General features: G+C 37.3%; 1 protein-coding gene across 1 annotated transcript; it reads left to right on the top strand.

The window, feature by feature from the left end:
* The first annotated feature begins 10,138 nt into the window (after positions 1–10,138).
* On the top strand, positions 10,139–14,253 carry LOC128720991 (uncharacterized). Its single transcript, XM_053814691.1, has 4 exons — positions 10,139–10,713; positions 12,870–13,068; positions 13,157–13,315; positions 13,380–14,253. Exons 1-4 carry the CDS (start codon positions 10,139–10,141, stop codon positions 13,596–13,598), a joined length of 1,152 nt encoding a protein of 383 aa, XP_053670666.1. The 3' UTR covers positions 13,599–14,253.
* The last annotated feature ends 7,656 nt before the right edge of the window (positions 14,254–21,909 follow it).

The following is a 21,909-nucleotide window of genomic DNA, read 5'->3' as shown; positions in this document are numbered from 1 at the left end:
AATTTTCCTATACTATGGTCCTACTAATTTAGCCCTGAGGTGCAAAATACTTGATAGTTTGTGAGTTTTGAAAGGTCTGTGATCCTATAAGGCTAGAGGTAAGGACATCTGTCTTTCATCAGATCCATCTGAAACAGTGTGTACGTTCCGAGCTAGGTAGAGCCCATTACAGAATTACTAAAATTTGTAATGTTTGCATACTCGTAACAGCTTTATCAAAGCATATGTTTTAATCAGTTGGCATGGCATTTGGTTCAAACGGGAAGTGAATGTTACGTTTGATCTATTTAAACATAGCAACATTGTGAATGAGCTCTCTAAGACTTATGTATGGTGTAAGCCAGTGGTAATCTTTTTTGAGTCGCCTAGGTTCTTTTAGTTAATCTAAATTCTAGTGTATGCTGATGACAAAGAAATCGCAAGTATACTTGTCTGTTACAAATTAAAAGGGTACGGTGGGATGGCGCAGGTGGCTAAAATCCGTTGGTTGAAGGTTAACGATTCAAACCAAAAAACCAATATGTTGGTGTCACCACCAGTCAATGTAAACATAACCAAATGCGAGTTTTTGTATAAAATGCAAAATTGTATGTTATTAAATGTGAATGCTATAGACGATCTTTAACCCCAACATGACATTCCCAAGGCATCGAATCACTATCCCATATTTCAGTAAACATTTAATGAATTTCATGTTCCAGTCTGGTAGCGCTTTTTTGACTAGTTCAGTTGTTGTTATGAGTAGTTTTGTTGTTGTGCTACGTCTTGTCCCTGACTACAACCTCATATTTACATTTCCTATTCATTTACTCCATTTGTTTCTCGCCAATTCAGTCCCTCATAGCTTAGACGTAAAATCAGCTATTTACACCTTGTTTTATTGTTCTCGTTACTAACCTTGAAAATACTACCATTTCATTTCCCTAGTTGGTACTTAGATTTTTCATTTAACTATTATTTTGCACTCTTTTGCTCATCTATCCTGTTACTGCTTATGTTTTCTACTTCTATTCTACTCCTTATACACGGTACACTCCTTCACTATATCTATCAACCAACATATCTGTTAGTTGTTTCACTACAATCCATATTCCTATCATTACTGTTATGCATTGTCGTATTGGCTAATACTTCATTCTACCAGCATTTATATCTGACTACTTATTATACATTTTCACAATTTATATATTATTCACAATATAATATGTCATTCCCTTTCAGACTGCGTGGGAAAATAGTTATTTTCTTTGAACCAAAGCTCCTGTAATACATTCATTTCTAATTAATAACAAATTATAAATACTCTATGCAAAATGCATAAATTATTACTGTTAGTACGTTTGAACAAATACTTCATAGCATCTATAATTTAAATTAAATGATAGAAGAGTTGTGTGAACAAATGAACTTTTGAGAAGGGAGGAGTTCAATTTCTGAGGTCTCGTACATGCAAACCGTGAACCATGTTACTGTTTAGCTGATATATTCAATGCATATCATAGCTTTTTGGCAGTCGGTCTTGGTTTTTCGGAAGTTGACACGGAAGCAGTAGTCTATTTAAAGTATCAAGACAAGCAGGTATGTAAAGTGTCAATAAATTAATAATCTTTTTTAAGCTTTATGAATAGAGTTGTAACACATTTTATGTAACAATTATCTTCGTTTTATGTTGTAATCTCCAAAAAAAAAAAAACCCTAGTTGTTTAAACGGATTTGGAATTGTTTGGTTCACAATACTTCAAAAATGCAACTAACAATTCGTTTATATTCATGCTTCAACATTTCTCTCCCTGTGCAGTTGTTACGAATACATAAAATGAAGGAACTCATATCGATAAGATTATTGTCACAACCTCTCGATTCTGTGTAGTAGAACAAACATCAGTAAGATTAAGTTTGCACTTTGCGCAACATACCTGCATTTTGAAGTTGGTTGCTTAAACCACTGCCGGCGAAAAACACTGAATACTGAAAAGATGGCTTACGCGAGTTGTATATATACATATATGTACTTAAGTGTGAAAGTCTCTCCTCCGCAATCTCTTGTATCTCGTCCCAGTTGAATCGCAGTACTAAAACCCACAATAGATGATAGTAATACTAAAATCTATAACGTTCACAGTACATGCACAATTTAAAACTGTTCACGTGCAAAGTCTTTTGAATGTTTGTGACAGAGAATAGTGTTGATGTGATGAAATCAGAATGTGTACGGGATGCATAATTTACAAACATTTCGGTGGGAGAGTTAGCTTATCAGTGAGACATTGGCCTCGTTGGATTACGCTCAGCTTGCGTTGGTGAAGCCAAGGTTTGATTGCATTGAGTGTCATTATGGGATAAATGATGGTAAAAATGAATTACACTAAAATGTTATAAGACATGTTTCCGTTTTCATTTCTATTTATATTTTTTATTATTTTTCTTTCATTCTTCTCCATTTCACTTTGCTTACTTTTTATGTTTACAAACTGTAGTACAACTCGGTTTACTTTAGTACAACTCGGTAACATATTAAAAAAGTTATGATAAAAACATTTGAAGATCTAAAAAAGACAAGAGGGAGAGCTAGAAAGAGGAAGAGAGATAGAGAAAGAAAGAAAGAGAGAGATAGAGAAAGAAAGTGAGAAGAGTACGTACTAAAAGAAAAATACAAGAAGTAAAAAATAGGCAAATTATTGTAGGGTTATAAATCACAGTGGTCTCTTGGGAGATTCATTTTCTTTCTGGCTTTGAATACCTAAAACTTTTTTGAAAAGAAAATTTTATCTTTGATTTTTAACGGTAATCTCATGCACATGTATGATAACCTGTCAAACATATCCATAATATCCAGCAACCAAAGTATTCATGAACAAAGTTATTCATAGGCAATTCTTTAATTTCATGCTCGTTATGATACTTGAATTATGACTTTTATATATTTTGCATCTGCCGAAACTTTATTTGTTTCATTGAAATAGAAAAATGACGAATTATGCGCCTATCATTGGGCATGCTAATAGCATTGAAATTGTGTATCTCATTTCATCCAAGTAACAGATGGACAATCTGTACATGTTATATTTCTTCATAATCCAAATAATTTTATCTTATATGCATAAAAATTTATGACGTCATTTAGAGGTGTTTAAACTAATGATAACTCATAACTCATATCATTGATGCTTGTATGCAAGCAAAAAAAAAACACTTTATTAAGCACTTTTAATCAACTGGATGTGTAATGCTTGAAAAAAGAATTTAGCAATCAATCTTGATTAATACATATATCACACATGCAAGGATAGTACAATCTAAGTGTATAACAATGAAGAAGGTTTTAAACATCAACAATATTTTATTTGATTGCCAATCAAATGAAATGCTCATCACACGAAAGTTGATAATTATAGAAAAAAGAATAATACAAAATTAAAACATGATGTACATTACCTCTGTATTCATACTCGATTATTTTGCGTTCGTACGAATGAGTAAATTTTATATCACTGCAATTCGGAACGCAAAAAAAGGATTAACATGTCGATAGGTCATTTTTGCATTCACTGATGATCCGACGTGTTCGTTGGATGAAAAACGACGAAAATTCTCTCAATCATTAGAGTTGCTCTGCGCGAGAGTATTCTATTTGTTTTTCAACCCTCAGTTCACCCGGAGAGCGGCTGAGAGACAAAATTTCTTTTATCAATGCTTTTTTTCATCGAAAAATCCCATAGAAAACGTTTCGATGTATGTTTTGAAAAAGGAATTGGTTAGTAAATTTATGTTCAATTTACTGAAACTAATTTTTTTTGTTATTTATTGTGTTTATCGCGTTTATTCTCTATTATACAACGTATACGTATACGAGTAAGAATTGGAATAGTAAATTAAAAAGTCGACATCTTCTTTAGTATTAAACCAATGTCATTGAAGTGTTTCGTTTATAACACGCAATGCACGTTATACAAAAGGTTTTTGCTATACACAATTGCACAGATGCACTATGTTAAAACTATATTTGTTAATCGGAAACGCTGAGTGCAAATCAGAGAGAATGAAATCTAGAAGCATTTAGGGAGTATTTAGTGCGATGAAGAGAGCGTGTGCTACCCGTTTACTGAGAGCATTGACAAGTGTCTCGTAAGGTGTATACGTAAATAAAAAAGCAAGGCATCCTCAACAGCAGCCAATCACTCTGCCACGAACCAGTGTTTTTGGACCACATACCGTACAGTATTGAAGCGATTGTGGAGAAAAAGTGTTTGGATGTCAGATAGCTCCAGCTGAAATATAAATTTTCAGCAAGGAATAAGCCTGGTGTTGTATTTACTTGTTCAAGTAATTCTCCTTCAGGACGAACTATACAGTAAAGTACGAGTGAGCACTATGTGAAACACATTTTGTGTATGGAAATTGAATCCTACAGCATGACAGCGCTCTCGACGCAAACATGAACGAAGAAAACCAATCACATAGCGCATCGAAAACGAAATATAAATCTGTTACCAGCTAGTTTGATTCTCGACATTTTGTGTACAATGTAGTTTGGATTACCTTTCATTGCCAAATGAGTGAAAAGTTAGCAAAATGATGAACGAGATATACTGTGAAATCAGGGGCATTCCATTATGTTTATTTTTACATTATTGTGTTTGAAATAGAAAATATATAATAGACATCCGGTGAACTCTTAGCTATACTCTTTTTCATTTTTGTGTAATAGTACCGTTGCTATACATAGATATGTTCAACTTAAATAAATAAAGTAAGATGAAATGTTTGAGCTATGGAAAAAAAGTAAATTTAACGGAGTAATAATAAGTTAAAAAAATAAAATCGTCTGAAAAAGTACTATGAGTGTCATCATGGTTCGGTAGACTCGGATGAATTTAAAACGGGGCAATATGCATCGGTATGTGCCGATATGTGTCGATATTGTCAGAGGACAGTGCAATGCTGTTGCTTCCTTCAACACCTCTACCTGGCGATTGAGAGCATGTGAAACTGTCTCTTCATGGAGAAGTGAAATAGGATATTGATGATTAAAGAGTTATCTTCTCCCGTTTCTGGACTGGTTGATGATGATACTACTTCATGCGGATCTTGTGTTGTTTTGTATATTTTAGTAATGAACATCGGAATTAAAGCTTTAAGGTACGTAAATTTCATAAGGAAAGGTTATGTAAATGGGAACATGGTGTTTACAAAACATATTTCGCTATAAGAGATATAAGTTACATAAAATTTATTAATTTGAAAATAAGTTAATCACTAGTTGAGATTAAACAACACTAACAATTTATTAAAGTTAATATATATATATATATATATATATATATATATATATATATATATATATATATATATATATATATATATATATATATATATGTATATATATATATATATATATATATATATATATATATATATAATATATATATATATATATATATATATATATATATATATATATATATATATATATATATATATATATATATATGTATATAAAATTATATATATATATATATATATATATATATATATATATATATATATATATATATATATATATATATATATATTAAAGTATTAAAGTATATATATATATATATATATATATATATATATATATATATATATATATATATATATATATATATATATATATATATATATATATATATATATATATATATATATGTATTCAAAATACCAGTGAAGTGGTGTAGTTAAAAAGTGATTAATAATGTAGTCCGACTTAGCTGAAATATAGTGCATATGCGCATTGTGTTGAAGGGGACATAGAGCAGTTTCATGCAACCCGTTTATTTAACATTTTCAAAACAATTCAGTGCAACAAATTTTGCATAGAAGAAGAGAACGACGGGTGTACCGATATGAATGTAGTTTAATGGATGCAGCTGAAAATTCCATAGTGAAGAAGAAAATGATCAATTGTATTACGATAGCAAAGAATTCGCAAAAATGCTGATTAGAAAAACAACAAGCGTTTGTAAAAGGCACTAGTTTTAATGGTAAATTGTTCTCAATTTCAACATCAACATATATTTGTGGTCATGTATACTACTTGGTACATGTACATATTTTACATTTATTGTGTTATTTTTTTGGCAATGGCTTTTTCGTTAATTCAGTGATCGTTTATTTGAAGAATAATATAATAAGACAATTGTTAATTTTTCTAATCTTTTGTGATTTTGCTTTTTCTGATTTTTTAATGTGGTAAAACAAATTTAGATGTATCTATACCTTTTTCTTCAATTTCTAATTGTGTCATTGTTGTTTTATTTATTTCTTACTTTCACTTTTTTTGTTTGATTATCATAAATCTTATCTCATTCCTTGTTGCTTCGCTAATTGGAAAGCTAACTGTTTGCTATATCGTTTTCCACATTCTACTAAATGGCATTTAGTACAAGGAATACTTCGTTTCAAGCCGTGCCACTATGGGGTGGCCCTGAACAAACCGCGGTCATAAATATGTTTTCATAGAAATACGTAAAAATTACGCTCAAATCATACTGAAATTAGTTTGTACACACATAATATGTGTTTTACAGTTTTAGTCTTTCAGACGGCACCATTGTGCACTTTGTTTTATCAGTTTTTAAAGAATGTTATAATAATCAATATATTAAGTCATGTTAAAAGTGATTAATTTCGAGTAAAATATCGATCTTGCTACTTATAAAGTTTGGAAATAGTTTAAAATCCGTTTCAAAATTTTGATTTATATTAAAAAAGTTACTTTAAAAACGGCGTTGTATTATTGTGATTATTTTTAAATTTTGATAGTTTTGTATGAAACAAAAAAAAATTCTTAAAAAAGCTAAAAAAATAGGAAAAGGTATTTCTTTTCAAATAGTTTGAATCCCAAATTCATCATCTAAACTGGTATATGATCTCTATACGTAGGTTCATTACAATCAAGCCTATATCTTTGATAGTATGTTGGTCACTTCAAAGAAAAAATGGTATCAATTCATCCAAAAACAACACAACATATATTCACTTTAATTTAAATTATAAATGCCAACAATATCAAAATTGTAATAAAATTAATTAGTTTCAGTACAATTAACTGGCTTTACACGAATACAAATATAAAAAAAATAATCGAAATCACATTTTCTTCTAAGTAATATAGAAATCTGATTTTAATCTTATTTGGCTTATTTGGCCCTAGATGATTTTCGTGAATGGCCAGTCTTGTCAACCGTAAAACATCATTAGCGTCTCTTTTAGGCGTCTTCTCTCAAATAACCAATTCGAACAGAAGAATGTAACATTTTATCTTCTGCATGTGCAGTTGCTAATACCTTGTGTACTGCAATTGAACTTTCATACCAGATGTATAGCTTAAATTACAGATTGTACGAGGCTAGACAGTAACACTTAATTTTTTCAAGCTCTATGGTTTGTTTGCAAATTTTGAAAAAACACTTTGATACCAGTGGAAGACATATTTGCAATTCAAGGTGTCAACTGGTTATGTCGCAAAACTAAGGCGTTTTTTTAAATAGAGAGAACATGTGCAAACGTATAAGGCGCTTCGAAGATATGGTCAGTCAATTTCAGTTTCTACACATTTAGATCTGTTCCTTAGTATAGTTAATTTTTTCCTTAGTATGCATATCTGTACTGGAACAAATGGTGCGATTTGTGGTGATTTAAAGATTTGCATAGTTAACCTTGTTGATAGGAAAGGTGATAAACGTTGCCCCTTACATAACAATAAGTAATTTAAGTTGCCTCGTATTTTCAATGATTTGTTTAATTATCGTGGTGAATTTGTAGCATGAGAAATCTTGGAAACATTTTAAGATAATAAAAGGCTCATTGAGATATAGTACCTATTCTAGACCCTTAAGATAACATAAGCGTATTTAGGAATAACTCATGTTAGCTACTCACTGGGCGCCTCCACTCCAAATATAGTTACAAAAAAAAACTTGCGGTAGGCGACGCTGGATGGAAATTTTTCAAAAATGAATAGTTTAATACTTAAGGATTAACATATATTTTATCTGGAAATACGACATTTAAGAATTATTTTAATTCCTTACCATGGTTGGAAAAGCTTTTTTTCCATTTTGTGGACGTATTATGCGTATAAAATTTCATTTTTAGCTGCATCAACATCATGTTTTGAAGCAGTCATAAAATAATACATAAAATTCTTTAAAATGATAGGTGAAACATATTTGTATGCGAAAAATAACAATGTTCTGTCGAAAGATCTACTATCAGAACGTCATTTTTGAAGCATTTTGAACAATTTTTTTTATCTTGATGTTTTATAACTCAGTCACCAGATTTTTTACAACTATAGATTATTTGAGTTCTCTTAATAAATATTTTCTGTCGAATGGTTTATAAATCGCAACAATCGGAAATGGTCGATTTTATGACTTTTTGACCACGCCCGCTACAACGTGCCGTGGTAGGAAGCATGACGATGGCTGTCGTTTTTGAGAATTGTGCGTCTGGGCAGCTAGTTTATCTGCTTCTTCTATCCATGTTTACTAGGCTAATATTGACTAGTTCTTTCTTTTTCTTCTTTGTTTATCTTTCTTATTCATCACTTATATTATTTGCCAATAAATTTCTTTTTTCATCAGTTTTACTCCTGTTTTGATTTTTCATTCCAATAAGTCGATTTTTATTTCCAACCTCGTTTACTTCAAATTAAATTTATATTTGAAGTCAATAATTAAATACACCGTATAAAATATGTGAGGATTTTCATACCATTCGTCAGTGAGTTTTATTAACTTAATGCAAAGTAGGAGTAGAATATGCCAAAGAAAAGAAAGATGTGCATGCCACCCAACGTCGTGAATTAAATCGTATGGGTTTGAATGAAATTTTACCAAAGCTCACCACCATAATTTGTTTTTGTGTTTTTTTGCTTTTGTTTGTTTGGTTTTAGTATTATGAAAGTAGTCTTCTGCTCTGACCTCTGACCCGTAAGAAAGAGAATACTAGTTTAAAAGAATAATAGTATGTATTGATTGATATTTGTATTTTCTGGAAATGGCTTGGGATTCCTGGGATACGAAAGGGGTTGTATAGAAAATGCTCTTTGATCTCTAGCGTGGGTGCTGAAACTTTGCTGCTCTTTAATTCAAACCAAATCGGTTGCTACGTGTGTTTTTGAGGGAGTCAAGAAGAACAGATGCAACATTGCGAATAACTTTGGTGCAATTTTTTAATTTGACACAGGATTTTTTGGATGAAAAATATAGTTTTACTCCTCGCTGGGATAACTGAATCTTCTATTCTGTATGTATTGAGTAAGACAAAAAATACCAAATTTCAGTAGAATCAGTTATAATTGTTACTTAGAAAAGATTGAGTAAGACGAAGCACATATGATAAATTTCAGTGAAACAAGATAGGATATTTACACACACAAATATATATATATATATATATATATATATATATATATATATATATATATATATATATATATATATATATATATATATATATATATATATATATATATATATAAATGTATATATGTATCTATATATATATATATATATATATATATATATATATATATACATATATATATATATATATATATATATATATATATATATATATATATATATATATATATATATATATATATATATATATCTATATATATATATTTATATACATATGTATATATATTTATATATATACATATATATATATATATATATATATATATATATATATATATATATATATATATATATATATATATATATATATATATATGTATATATATAAATATATATACATATGTATATAAATATATATATATATATATATATATATATATATATATATATATATATATATATATATATATATATATATTTATGTATGTACATTATTTGTTTATATATACATTGTATTTTGTCATGCCATGTTCATATATTTTTTTAGACCTTCGCGTAAAAAATATCAATGCCTGTGTGTGTCTGGATACATGGATAGTGATTACAATGTTTACCACAACCAGTAGATAATACGCCAAGTGCAATACAGACAATGCTTAGAGCTGATTTAGGCGAAACCGAGAGATCCAGGAAGAAACGAGAACAGCAAAAGGGTCAAGGAAATGCATTTTTGGATTGATAAACGATCTCAGACGTGTGGTTTCGGCCGAGCTCGTGTGGCAGCATCTTTGTCCGGAGGCAGTGGTCTTGGATTCGGCCATCCTCGACGTGTTCCCCGTAAATCAATGGTTACCCCAATACATCGGTTTCAAACGATCGACTGTAGTCGACCCCATTTTTACCGTCAACAACAGCAGCAACAGTCGCAAACGAATCCGTCTGTACCGTCGGGGACATATCATTCGTCTCCACAAACTCAGCCACCAACTGCTCACCAACATCAACAACCACATCAGCATCAACCTCATGTACAACAACAGCATTTTCATCAGCAACTGCATAATTCACATCATAATCCAAACCTTGCCCAAAATCAATCACTGACCTTGCAGTCACAACACGGTAACCAACAGCAAGTGCATCAAGTGCAATTGCACGCCAGCGGGCACTACAATTCGCACAGTAATATTCTATCAGCGCCAACAACTTATTCACAACCGAGTCCCAGCTTACAACAAAGTTCTTCATCAAATGCACATAATTATCACGTACCTGTGTCGATGAACCACATTTATAGGTAGGTATTGGGGCTAGCATGCTGGAAAACAATATTGCTATTCGAAGTTGTAATGAGCTACTCTTTATTTCAATATATGTATTTTTGCTAAGAAATGATAAAACAAAAATAGAAAAAAAATGACTCAGTGTTCGCTGTAATTTGATAATATTAGTTGCAGTAATACGTTGAATCATGGTTGAAGAACATAAAATTGTACGTATCACTTATCTGATTGCAAATTTAGTTAATTTTTATTATTCTACGACTAACATATGCATTGAACGAATAACATACGCCCTAAAAGGTGTATTTAGCATTCCATAGTTTGGAGAATTGTGTCATTATAATGACTTAGAATGTACAGTTTATTGCCAAACACATCAATTATGTTAAATATAACATTTGTTATTTGTTGATTTTTTAAGTATTTGTTGCGGAAAATGCATTCGTTATTGAATAATTCCTTATTAACACCTTGCGTGCCAAGCGGTTGTTTAGGAAATTCCATAGAATGCCATGATTCAAGCGTTTCTTGCTTATATGTCATAGCCACGATTGCACCGGCTCTAATTCTTCACGTTTTACGTTTGTGATGATTTTTGGCTTTCTTTACGTTCAGTCGTATTTCTGTTTGGCCAGAAATTTGATAACTGGGAGTAATAGTTGTTCTAAATATTCAAAACCTGCATTTTAAAATCAAGCGATTTTACCGGCACCCAAAAATGAGTGACATGGCATCTTGAAGAATTTTTCGTCACCCACTTTTTGGGTGACGCGGCATTTTAGGTGTTAGAGAGTGGCAACAGAGTGGCAAAGAGGTGGTACCACGGTGACAGTGCGTTTAAGACGGTTGGTCAACCGTCACTTAGGGGCACTGATTGTTTAGTTTTGGAGAAAAGTAATATGGTGTGGGTTTCATTCCATAATTGGTGTAAGAGTTAAGTCTTGAGCCACAGTCTGTATTAGCAACGAATCACTAGTATTCATGTTTCCAGAATCATAACGTGTGCTCAGCTTCTTTAAAAGGTGGCTTTGCAAAGATACCACGGCTTCGTTTTTGTAAGTTACCAGGAATGGCGATACGTGATGCTCAAGATTCATGAGGATTAGATTCAGAATAGGATTATACATAATGACGAAGTTGTTCGCACGTACTGTAAACCAGTGATCAGGTTTCGAACCGTTGGATGAAACAAATCATTCATGTAGGTTCTTTTACAGCAATCATTCTCGGAGAATGTTATCTTGGTCGTAGAAAAAAGAAATATGGTTTTTTGTAACGTAATTATTACTGGTAGTAACGTTTCTTGGTCGTAAAAAAAAGAAATCTGATTTTTTTGTAACGTAATTATTACTGGTAGTAATTATTACTGGTAGTATTACTGGAAGTAATAACTATTTGGGGGCAAGCCGGGGATAGTCGAAGCGTTAGCGTGCGGCACAAACATACGACAGTATCGGGTTCGTACGCAGGACTAACTACCCAGTTACGTGAAAATTTCAAGTCATATAAGGCGTCATCTTAGCGTAATGAATGTGCCTTACTTAGTCTTACTGGTATATGAACCATTTTTAAAGAAGGAGAAAAGATAATATAAATTATGCTTTGCGAACCTGGCCGCATAACTTGTTAGAAATTCGTTGCTTATTCGGCGTCACAACTGTTTAGCGGTCTTGGCCTGCTCTAATCCGAAATGAAATCCGAACCGCTTGTGGTCGAGCGTTGTCGCCTGCCATTCACTTATCCGGACGTTTTTCGTTGACGCATCAACGTACTCACTCCGTTTTGCGTCCTTATGAACGGATTGTTAGGAATTATACTGGGCTGAGTTGTCCAGTGATATGAACCCACTAATCTTCCACTCAAACGAGCGTATAATTCTGAACATCTTCCTTTCAAACGTCACTAGAAAAGTTTCGGCAGTTCTGTTGATTTTTAAATAAAATACTAACAAGTAAACATAAAGAGTTTAATTGTTTTTGAAGACAATTAAGTAATGGCTTAATTGCAGTGCTTTTGGATTATATAATGATTGAATCGTGTTTATTAAATATTTTGTAACATTGTATCAAGTTTCGATGCACGATTTTATAACAATGTGCATAAACACAACTCTATTTGTATTGAGATAATGGTAATTATATTTTTCTTTTTATTTTAATCTTTGTAAAAGTGCATCAACACAATCATCTGGTGCCGATATCGATCACAATAATATAAATTTGGGAATTAGCAGTATTGGTCAGCATGTACAATCCCATGTAGGACATGATGCTCAGTTGCTTCCGGCTCACTTGAAATGCGGCATGTGGGCATCTCTAGCTCTTGCAACTGTATTTGTAGCTGGGGCAAAGTTTTATTTCGATCATCAGGTAAAGAAAACAGATAGTTAAAGTTCGTTAAGACAGTTAAAATATATATCCATATGAACTAATCCATGCTCTTGTAATACTTTTGTAGGGAACCGGATTAGAAGTACTGATTTTCTGTGCGTTTTCGGCAACTTTCTTTCTGGCGGCTTGTACTGTGTCTTTGTGGCGACGTCCACGAGATGTTCATATTTCTAGCAATAATGTGATATCGGAAACGGTCTCTAATGCAGAACAAGGTTCTCTACAGGTAAGCCGTGTGTATTCTATTCTGCCTTATTGCAATCTAATGATTGTGTTGCATTTATTACTAGAACAATGCCGAAATTATGAGCAGCCACCCCTCACCATTACTAAATGGAAGTGTCGGAAGCGGTCCTCTTGGGGGCCTTGGTACAGAAAACATTCAGCAGGCTTCAATGGCTAATGCAGTGGCCCCACCACCACCGTATCATATTGCGATACTTTTACCGGAAGCTACAAAAGAAACAGAAGAAACACCACCACCTTCGTATGATAAAATAGTGATTTAAACATTATTAAAAGCCAATAAGCAGCAATAAAATGATAAAAATGTGTTTGTATAATACAAATTCATTTTTATTTAGTAACTGGGGATTAAACAATACAAAATATTTACGCAGCACAAGCGAGAAGCATTAAATGTAGTCGAAAACGGATAGGAAGGATAAATAGTATAGCGTATTTAGTACCGAAAACAGCATCGTACCTAGTTTTATGGACATTTTTATTGAAAAAGACATTTGAACGAAGCTACTAGGACTGTAGATAGGGTTGAGAGATATAATTTCAATGCTCAATTTAAAAAGAAAATGAGGAGAGTAGCATGATAAATAATTTTCTTGTCGTATTCGTGAATGACATGACTATCGAAAACATTCTAATACTATTGTACCAGATTGTGTAAATTTGAAGCCTAACAAGTGTAACGATTACAGATATTGTAAATAAGAAGGCCACATGGACAATTAAGTGTTAAAAATATGATTCTTTGAGAATACGAAGAAACATTTGTTGCACTGATTTGTTTAGATAAAAATGCGCATATTACTTAAAAAGAGTATTTGATGTAAAAAGGCATACAACATTTTTGAAAGATATCCTCTTTATTTATACCAAGAATACATTGTGCTGTATGTTTTAATAAAACTTTACTGAAAACTGCTGTCCAACTTAAATTTATCTTTTATGTTTTTTTTTAATGTTTGTTAGAGTATTTATTACCATACTATTTTGTGAGAAAGGTGATATTTGAATACACATATTTTATTTATTTATTTGTTCGATATGGATTTCATCTGTTCGTACACGACATTCATTCATACGTGATTGAATTTTATTCATAGTTGTGGTTAAATTGTCATTGGAGAATATTCGGAACTTCGATGTTGTTAACAAAGACGTTGGCAATAAAAAGCACTTGAGCATTTTTTCCACCTGCCTGTAAGTGATTCTAGCACTAGTTAATGTCGGCGTGATCGGTACGGTGGTATAGGAGATAGAAAATACCTAGGCATTTTAAATGCTAGTCCTAAAGTTATTTTATGTTTACGAACAGTGTCGTCATAATGATGTCCTAAGGTAAGCTTGTCGTCAAGGGAAACGCCAAGATCACGTATAACGTTTGTTCGCTTTAGCATTTGTCCATCAATTGTGTAGTCGAATATAGTGGATTCTCGAGTACGAGTTAAAAATAAGACAACGTGGTCTCAGCATGCTTTAAGAGACTTGACGGATTTAGCAATTTTTATCCAAAATTTACACCAAATCCATTTATACATCAGACGGGCACGGTTTGAGTCGAACAATTCTTTTCAGCGACAATCCCAGTTTTTTTAGTTTTGCCAACTATATCGCTTGGGTGTTGCTGAGCGGACTCTCGAACAGGCCCCGCGAAGGAAGGGCCTCCTAGCAAGAGAGTGTCGCTGGCAGCAGCAATTATAATTATACGGGAATCTGCCCGAGCAAGGTCTCGCACCGTTGATCTCCAAGGAGTTTCCAACCTTCCCGCTAGTTGTTCCAGCTACCGAATAATTCGGGGAACCTATGCCGCAGAAGGGGGAGATCTGGTGTTGGACAGTTCGGATATGGGCAGAAACCCGGCGTGAGAAACAACCGCGTGCTGTAATTGAGGAAAGCGTTTCAACAAATGAAGTACCTCCTCGTATGAGCTCTTGATTGAATCTGATTTATTTTCCACACATTTTAGCTTATATACTAATGGTCAAGCAGGTCTTTCCCACGGTTCGTTCGGTTTGGTTTGGTTTGGTTTTACAATTTGGCCGGTCAGCGGTTTGAAACATCGTCTCAGTGAACTGCTTCGTCGATTGCTGTTGCCGTTGGTAGTGCGTTTTGCGTAGTTTGCGGAAGTGTTTTGGGTCTGGCGATACCATGGTCATGCGGGAGTCATGCAGTTCTGTTATTGTTTTGTAAACTTGTCCCATATTTTTTATGGCTGACGCGCTTGTTTCAGTCTCATGTATCGTGCCCATTGATGTTTATACATTTATTAGGGGTAACGATAACGATTCTTCCACAAGTTACAGAAGTGACGAAATAATTTTAAACCGACTCGTTGCGCACGCAACACTTGGGATATGCTGTCGAAAACAGCTTTAAGAGCTGTATATAGTCTATTTGATGGCCTATATTCATACTGCTGCTGCAGTGCTTAGGAATGGATCCGTGATAGTGGTTAGCAGGCATGAGATATTCAACTGGGTCCGGCGTTAAGATATCGTATCTGTTTTCAGTGCTGTCATTTGTTAAAACCAGGTCTATTAATTGATTTGCTTCATCAGGTACAATTTGGGCATGTTGATGAAGGTGTTTACCTTTGACTATCACTGGCAGGTCCAAATTCAAGCCGAGACGACTTTGGTTGAAATCGCCTAGATATTTAGCATTTGTAGCTCTCTTATTGCATCAATAGAGATTGACAGATTTGCCATAGTGCCGCCTGCAGTACTCGGATGTAGGGGAATTTTATTGTTGAATTATTGTAGTTGTTAACTGTGGAAAGAGGCGATTTGATCACTAGCATTTCGGTGGCCTGATTCTATGCGGTTTGGATCGAGTGCGGCGATAGTAATTACTTACTTACTTACTTATCAGGCGCTACAACCGCTTGGCGGTCTTGGCCTGCTCCAGGAGAAACCGGAACCGCTCGCGGTCGAGCGCCGTCGTCTGCCAATCGTTGATCCCGACCTTTTTGGCGGACGCATCCACGCCATCACTCCATCTCAGTTTGGGCCTACCACGCCTCCTCTGTCCATGTGGGCAGCCTAAAAGGACTTTACGGGCTGGGTCGTCCGGTACCATTCTAATGACATGACCAGCCCACCGGAGCCTGGCGAGTCTAATTCGCTGCACGACAGTGAGGCTATCGTACAGTTCGTAGAGCTCGTCGTTGTATCGGCTCCTCCATTGTCCTTCCACACATACGGGGCCAAAAATCCTTCTGAGCATCTTCCTCTCGAACGCGGCTAAGAGGGTTTCGTCAGCTTTGGACAAGGTCCATGTCTCAGAGGCGTATGTGAGTACTGGAATTATGAGTGTTTTATATAGTTCCAGCTTCAGCCGTCGCGACAGGTATTTTGAGTGGAGAAGTTTCCTCAGGCTGTAGTATGACCGGTTGGCTGCCAGCACCCTTGCGCGTAATTCATCTTCTGTGCTACTGTTGGTGCTGACTTTTGACCCAAGATAGGTGAAGTTTTGGACGACTTCAAAGGTTCGCTCACCTATCTGTACGTCACCCCTGCGTAGACTCGCATTAGTATTTGTTAGCAGGGCCGCTGACGGTGCCACCATCATTTTGGTTTTTGCCTCGTTAATCTCCAAACCGAGGTTCTCAGCCGCCTGCTCAATCCGTTTGTAAGCTTCTGCTACATAGGAGAGCCGCAAACCAATGATGTCTATGTCATCAGCGTATGCCAGAATCTGGATTGACTTGTAGAAGATGGTCCCCGAGGTTTCCACTCCTGAGTCTCGGATGGCCCTCTCTAGCGCCAGGTTGAAAAGGAGACAGGCAAGCCCATCGCCCTGGCGCAGACCCTTGGTGGTAGCAAAGGGCCTTGAGAGTTTTCCATCCACCATCACCTGGCATGTGACGTTGGTCATGGTCATTTTAACAAGCCTGGTAAGCTTGGCCGGGATTCCAAAAGAGGTCATTGCGTCGTAAAGTTTTACCCTGGCTATATCGACCAGTGAAAACAAAATGGCTTGATGTCAATGGCTTGATTCGCAGATGAAACATGACTGCCACCAAAGTTTATTTACAGACGAAAACGATACAAATGGAGGATATCACCTCGAAAAATAAATAGATAGATGAAGACCTTTTTTATAAGATTTGCTGTGAATTGTCGGAAAATCTGCTTCAGAAGAAATTTGCTCAGGCGGAAATCAGTTTACCAGTGTCATGTTTAAAAACATGACATGCAAAAACAAATGGGTAATGAATAATTATTAGACTGGAGAGTAAATTGAGCTACAACAATTAATCCATTAAAATCTCAATGTTGGGCTCATCTAATTTTATAATTCATTGTAACTTATTTACTTACTTGTCAGGCGTTACAATGAGTTAGCGGTCGGGCAGCATCGTTTGCCAATCGTTCCCGGTCTACAAAGGAGACACTTCAACGCCATAAATCCATCTCAGTTTGGGACTCTCACACCTATTCTGTCCTTGAGCGATAGCGAAGTATTTGTAGTGGTCATTGCTACGCTATTCTACAGACCATAAGGATTATATTCTAGATGAGCTTTCCTTCAATTTAACACATTGTTTCGCCTACTACATAACCAGTGAGTTTTTATTAGATTGGATGTATTCGTAGAGAAATCGAGCTGGTAGCTATAATGGTAGAATTTTAGCACAATAAAGTTGTAGGGTCGATGGTTTCGTCGAGAAGAGTATAAATATGCCACTGTGAATATTGCATTTGGCACTTGGCGATTTTTGACGCTCGGCGCGCGACGAGAAAAATATGATTACTATTATTTATTTAGGGACGGCCAGGCCGTATTGAGATTTGTACAGTTATTTCTAAGCTGAGAGATATTTCCTCCAAACAGCGGCAAAGAGCATTATCCCGGGCTGACTCGGTTAATATTTGTAGTAGATCTGTGTCATGTGACACTGGTAAAATGGTAATGCTGGGCTATGTTTGACTAATGAAACGGTGTAATGCTGAAGACCGGTGACAGTGTGCTGGGTCATGTTTAATGGGGCGGGAAATTTTCCTAACATTCACCACATACATCAATAAGTCTAAACTTCTTCTAATACCAAAAGAACTGACAAATGACAGTCGAGTACAACGGGTGGTCGGCGGTCACTTTTACTTTTTTTAAATGTGCTTTATTTGTAAAAAATATTATCGCACACATCTTTGACTCTTATACCCGTGAGTGATTTTGATGGTCGAAAGACTGTGTGGACATACTTCCCTTAGAATTATTTTTTTCGGATCAATTTGCTTTACTCAGAGTTCAACTTTTCTTTTTTGTTGTTGCTTTTCGCAAAAAGCCGCCTTAGATTGACCATCGCGCGAAGCTGATGACCAAGCTCTAGGCGCCGTCTCTCGCGCCGCAAGCGCACACGATCGCAGATAGAGCGCACACGGTCGCGGATAGAGCGCACATGGTCACGAGCCTGGGACGAGGTGAATCCCATGGCCCATAAGTAGTCGCGGAAAAATCCGTGTCCGGAAAGTACTTGGGCCAAGTGGAATGTTACCTACCCATGGTTCCGCGATTGCCAGACCACGATGTTCGGGATGACCCGGTGAGCCCACCGCATGTACCTACTGGCGTCGTCGTCAGCGGCGTCGGCCTCCCAGCGCTGCTGCCACTGCTCGATGGTTAATGCTCGTTCTGATATCAGGATCTCCACAATCGACCGGCTTCGATCAGGATGATGTCGCGCCTCATGGACACGAGCATTCTCGCTGATGAGGTCACATATGGGCACCGGCAAGCACGACTGCGGTTTCAAAGCGGACTGTGCGAAACGTTCGTGCCATACCAATAGCCATCTTGCACTGCACACGTTGCTGCATCCTCCGACAGTCGCGCAGGTCCGTGGCGGTGTGCCAGACAAGAGCCGCATACCGCATGATGGAACTGGTGACAGACGCCAGGAGTCGTCGCTTCGCCTGTTGTGGTCCACTATGGTTGCGCATAAGGCGAGACACGGTGTTCGCGAAACGGAGTGCCTTCGTCGTGGCATGCTCGACGTGTGGCTTGCACGAGAGGTGGTCTTGCAGCACCACACCAAGATAGCGGATGCTGCGGACCGTTCTCAACCGAGCGTCTCCCAGATCGATCAACGTCTCCGAGGGACTCTGGGTGTTCGCGATCATCACCGTTTCCGTCTTGGACGGTGCGATCTGTAAGTGATGGCGAGACATCCAGGCACGGATGGAACGAATGGCCTCTTCTGCTGCTACGGTTGCTGCTGCGGCGGTTGTTCCCTTCGACACGATCACCAGATTGCCAGCAAATCTGATGGCTTCGACACTAGTCGGAAGCGGTACACTCAGCACCCCATCGTACATGACATTCCACTGGGTGGGGCCCAAGATGGACCCCTGTGGAACGCCGGCAATGGCATGCCGTACGACGGGACCTGCGCTCGTGTCGTAATCCAACTTGCGTCCCGTGAAATAGCTTTTTAGTAACCTATGGATGCTACCTGGTACGCTCTTCGCTTGAAGCTACAGCGCCAGCTCGCGGTGTTAAATGCGCTTTGCACATCCAGGGCTACGACTAGCAGAAACCGCTGATCTCGGTTGTTGGTGCGGCCGAACGACATGGCCGTTCTTTCCGCATCTACGATACTGCACGCCGCATTCACCGTTGATCTTCCACGACGAAATCCGAATTGTCGGTCCGACAATTGCCGCGATGACGCATCCTCCAGGTGTTCATTCAGCCGGTCCAGGATGAGGCGTTCCATCACCTTCCTCACTGTGTCTAGCATACACAGCAAGCGGTACGAGGAGCTCTGTCCTGGCGGCTTCCTTGGTTTCGGTAGAAGTTCCAACCTCTGCCTTTTCCACTGCGCCGGAAACGTGGCGCTGTCAAAGCTACCCTGGTATATTTGCCTCCAAATTTTCGTAAATCGCTGACTTCACCGCGGCATTTGGGATTCCGTCGAATCCCGGAGCTTTTCGGGAGCTCATCCTTGAGGCGATGTTCAGAAGCTCCTCCGTTGACACCAGACGAAGGGCGTCCCCATCGAGAGCAAGGTTTCTTTGTTCCGACATGCTCGGGGAACAGGTCTCCGGCGGTACACGACTGCCGCGAAGACTCGTCAGCACAACCTGATATCCGCTGCCGAACACATCTTCTTCGACTGTGTCGATGAGGTGCCGGAAATGTTCCCGCCCACTCCGCCGCGTAGCACTCTTGAGATTTCTTCTGGCTGCAAAATGGCTTATTGGTTTAATGGCTTTGTTTCCGCGATGGCCGTCGATCAGCCAGGGTCGTTGTCCTTATTCTATCCTCGTAGCTTGCTTTAGTGCTACGTTTGACAGGACGTCTGTCTATGCTTCTGTCAAGACTGTACTAAATAAATAGTAATTTCACGCGATCCGTCGGCACGGTTGCGCAGCAATATTCTCCCCACCGGTATACCTGCTTTAGTGGTCTACTTTCGTTGTGCGGACGTCCTGGCGTGTAATGTTTACGGCTGGTCTGTACCATACCGCTCTTCGTCTGTACTGTCATGCACCCCACTTGGTTGTCGATCGTACGACAGCCTTTGACGATCCGTCCCCTAAGCCAGCAGTTTCTCGGGTTGTTCCATCCGCAAGCAATACCAAGTCCCCCTCTTCGAGTGTACCACTCGGTTCGTTTTGTCGGCGTCGGTAGGTGTTCGTTCACTAACTTCTTCCAGAATATATCCGCGAACCGTTGTGTTTCTTTCCAGGACCTACGTATGGTTGGAATGGAATCATCGAACGGAAGCGGTGGCTTGCTTCCGTTCGAGCTACCTAAAATGAAGTGATTTGGCGTTAGTGGGGGAATCGACTTCATCTTCAAACCGAACGTCTGTCAACGATAACGAGTTCATGATCAGCTCCAACTCCTCCGTATGGAAGCAGATTTTATTCGTGTTCTCAGCGTGCGCACTTTGCTTCCGTACGTCGTTCATTTTGTTTTACGCCGTTCATTTTGTTTTACCTTCATCGAGCTTGAGTGCTCTATATATCTATATTTCCGCCAACCAATCATACATGTCGTTCTTATCAATACCCAGCTCGGTCGGCAAGCAGTCTAGCAGGCTCACAACGATACCCATGGTCATCTTCCGGTTGCTTAAATCCCCTAGACTACCCTCGAAGATCTGCCGGAACCGTTTGCAGCGCTCGATTATCGGTAACTGCAGGTCGGTAGATGTACGATCGAGTACACGTCGGTGCGTTTGCTCGGGTAGACAAAGGTTGCCTTCGGTACGAGCAGCTCCGGAGCGATGTAGTAGAACAATGAGAACTTCTCCCGATACTCCTTGTTGAATGGTAGAAACCAGCTTGCTCGGCAGTCGTATCCATTGGCATCACCAAACGACGGTTGGTCACCGGGTGGTCTGGAAAGGTTCTCACATATTTCTACCGATAACTTGCGGTATTTGTCACGCAGGAACAGCTTGTCGTTCTTGCTCATTCGCGCATACGTATTGATCTTCTTCAGCTCGTCATGCTGCGGTGATGTCATGGAGTTGCGAGACGACAACGTGCTGCCGTAGCGATGTTCAATCTCACGCCGTACCGCATGAGCGCTTAGCTCGAATGACGTTATCGAATATAATCGAAG

This window comes from Anopheles nili, chromosome 2, assembly GCF_943737925.1.
Source record: "Anopheles nili chromosome 2, idAnoNiliSN_F5_01, whole genome shotgun sequence".
NCBI classification, from domain to species: Eukaryota; Metazoa; Arthropoda; class Insecta; order Diptera; family Culicidae; genus Anopheles; species Anopheles nili.
This window is presented reverse-complemented; position numbering and strand designations above follow the sequence as displayed.

Coding starts and splice junctions, on each gene's coding strand:
- LOC128720991 (XM_053814691.1), top strand. CDS start 10,139: ATGCATTTTTGGATTGATAAACGATCTCAGACGTGTGGTTTCGGCCGA. Junction 10,714..12,869: donor TCGATGAACCACATTTATAG/GTAGGTATTGGG, acceptor TCTTTGTAAAAG/TGCATCAACACAATCATCTG. Junction 13,316..13,379: donor CAGAACAAGGTTCTCTACAG/GTAAGCCGTGTG, acceptor ATTTATTACTAG/AACAATGCCGAAATTATGAG.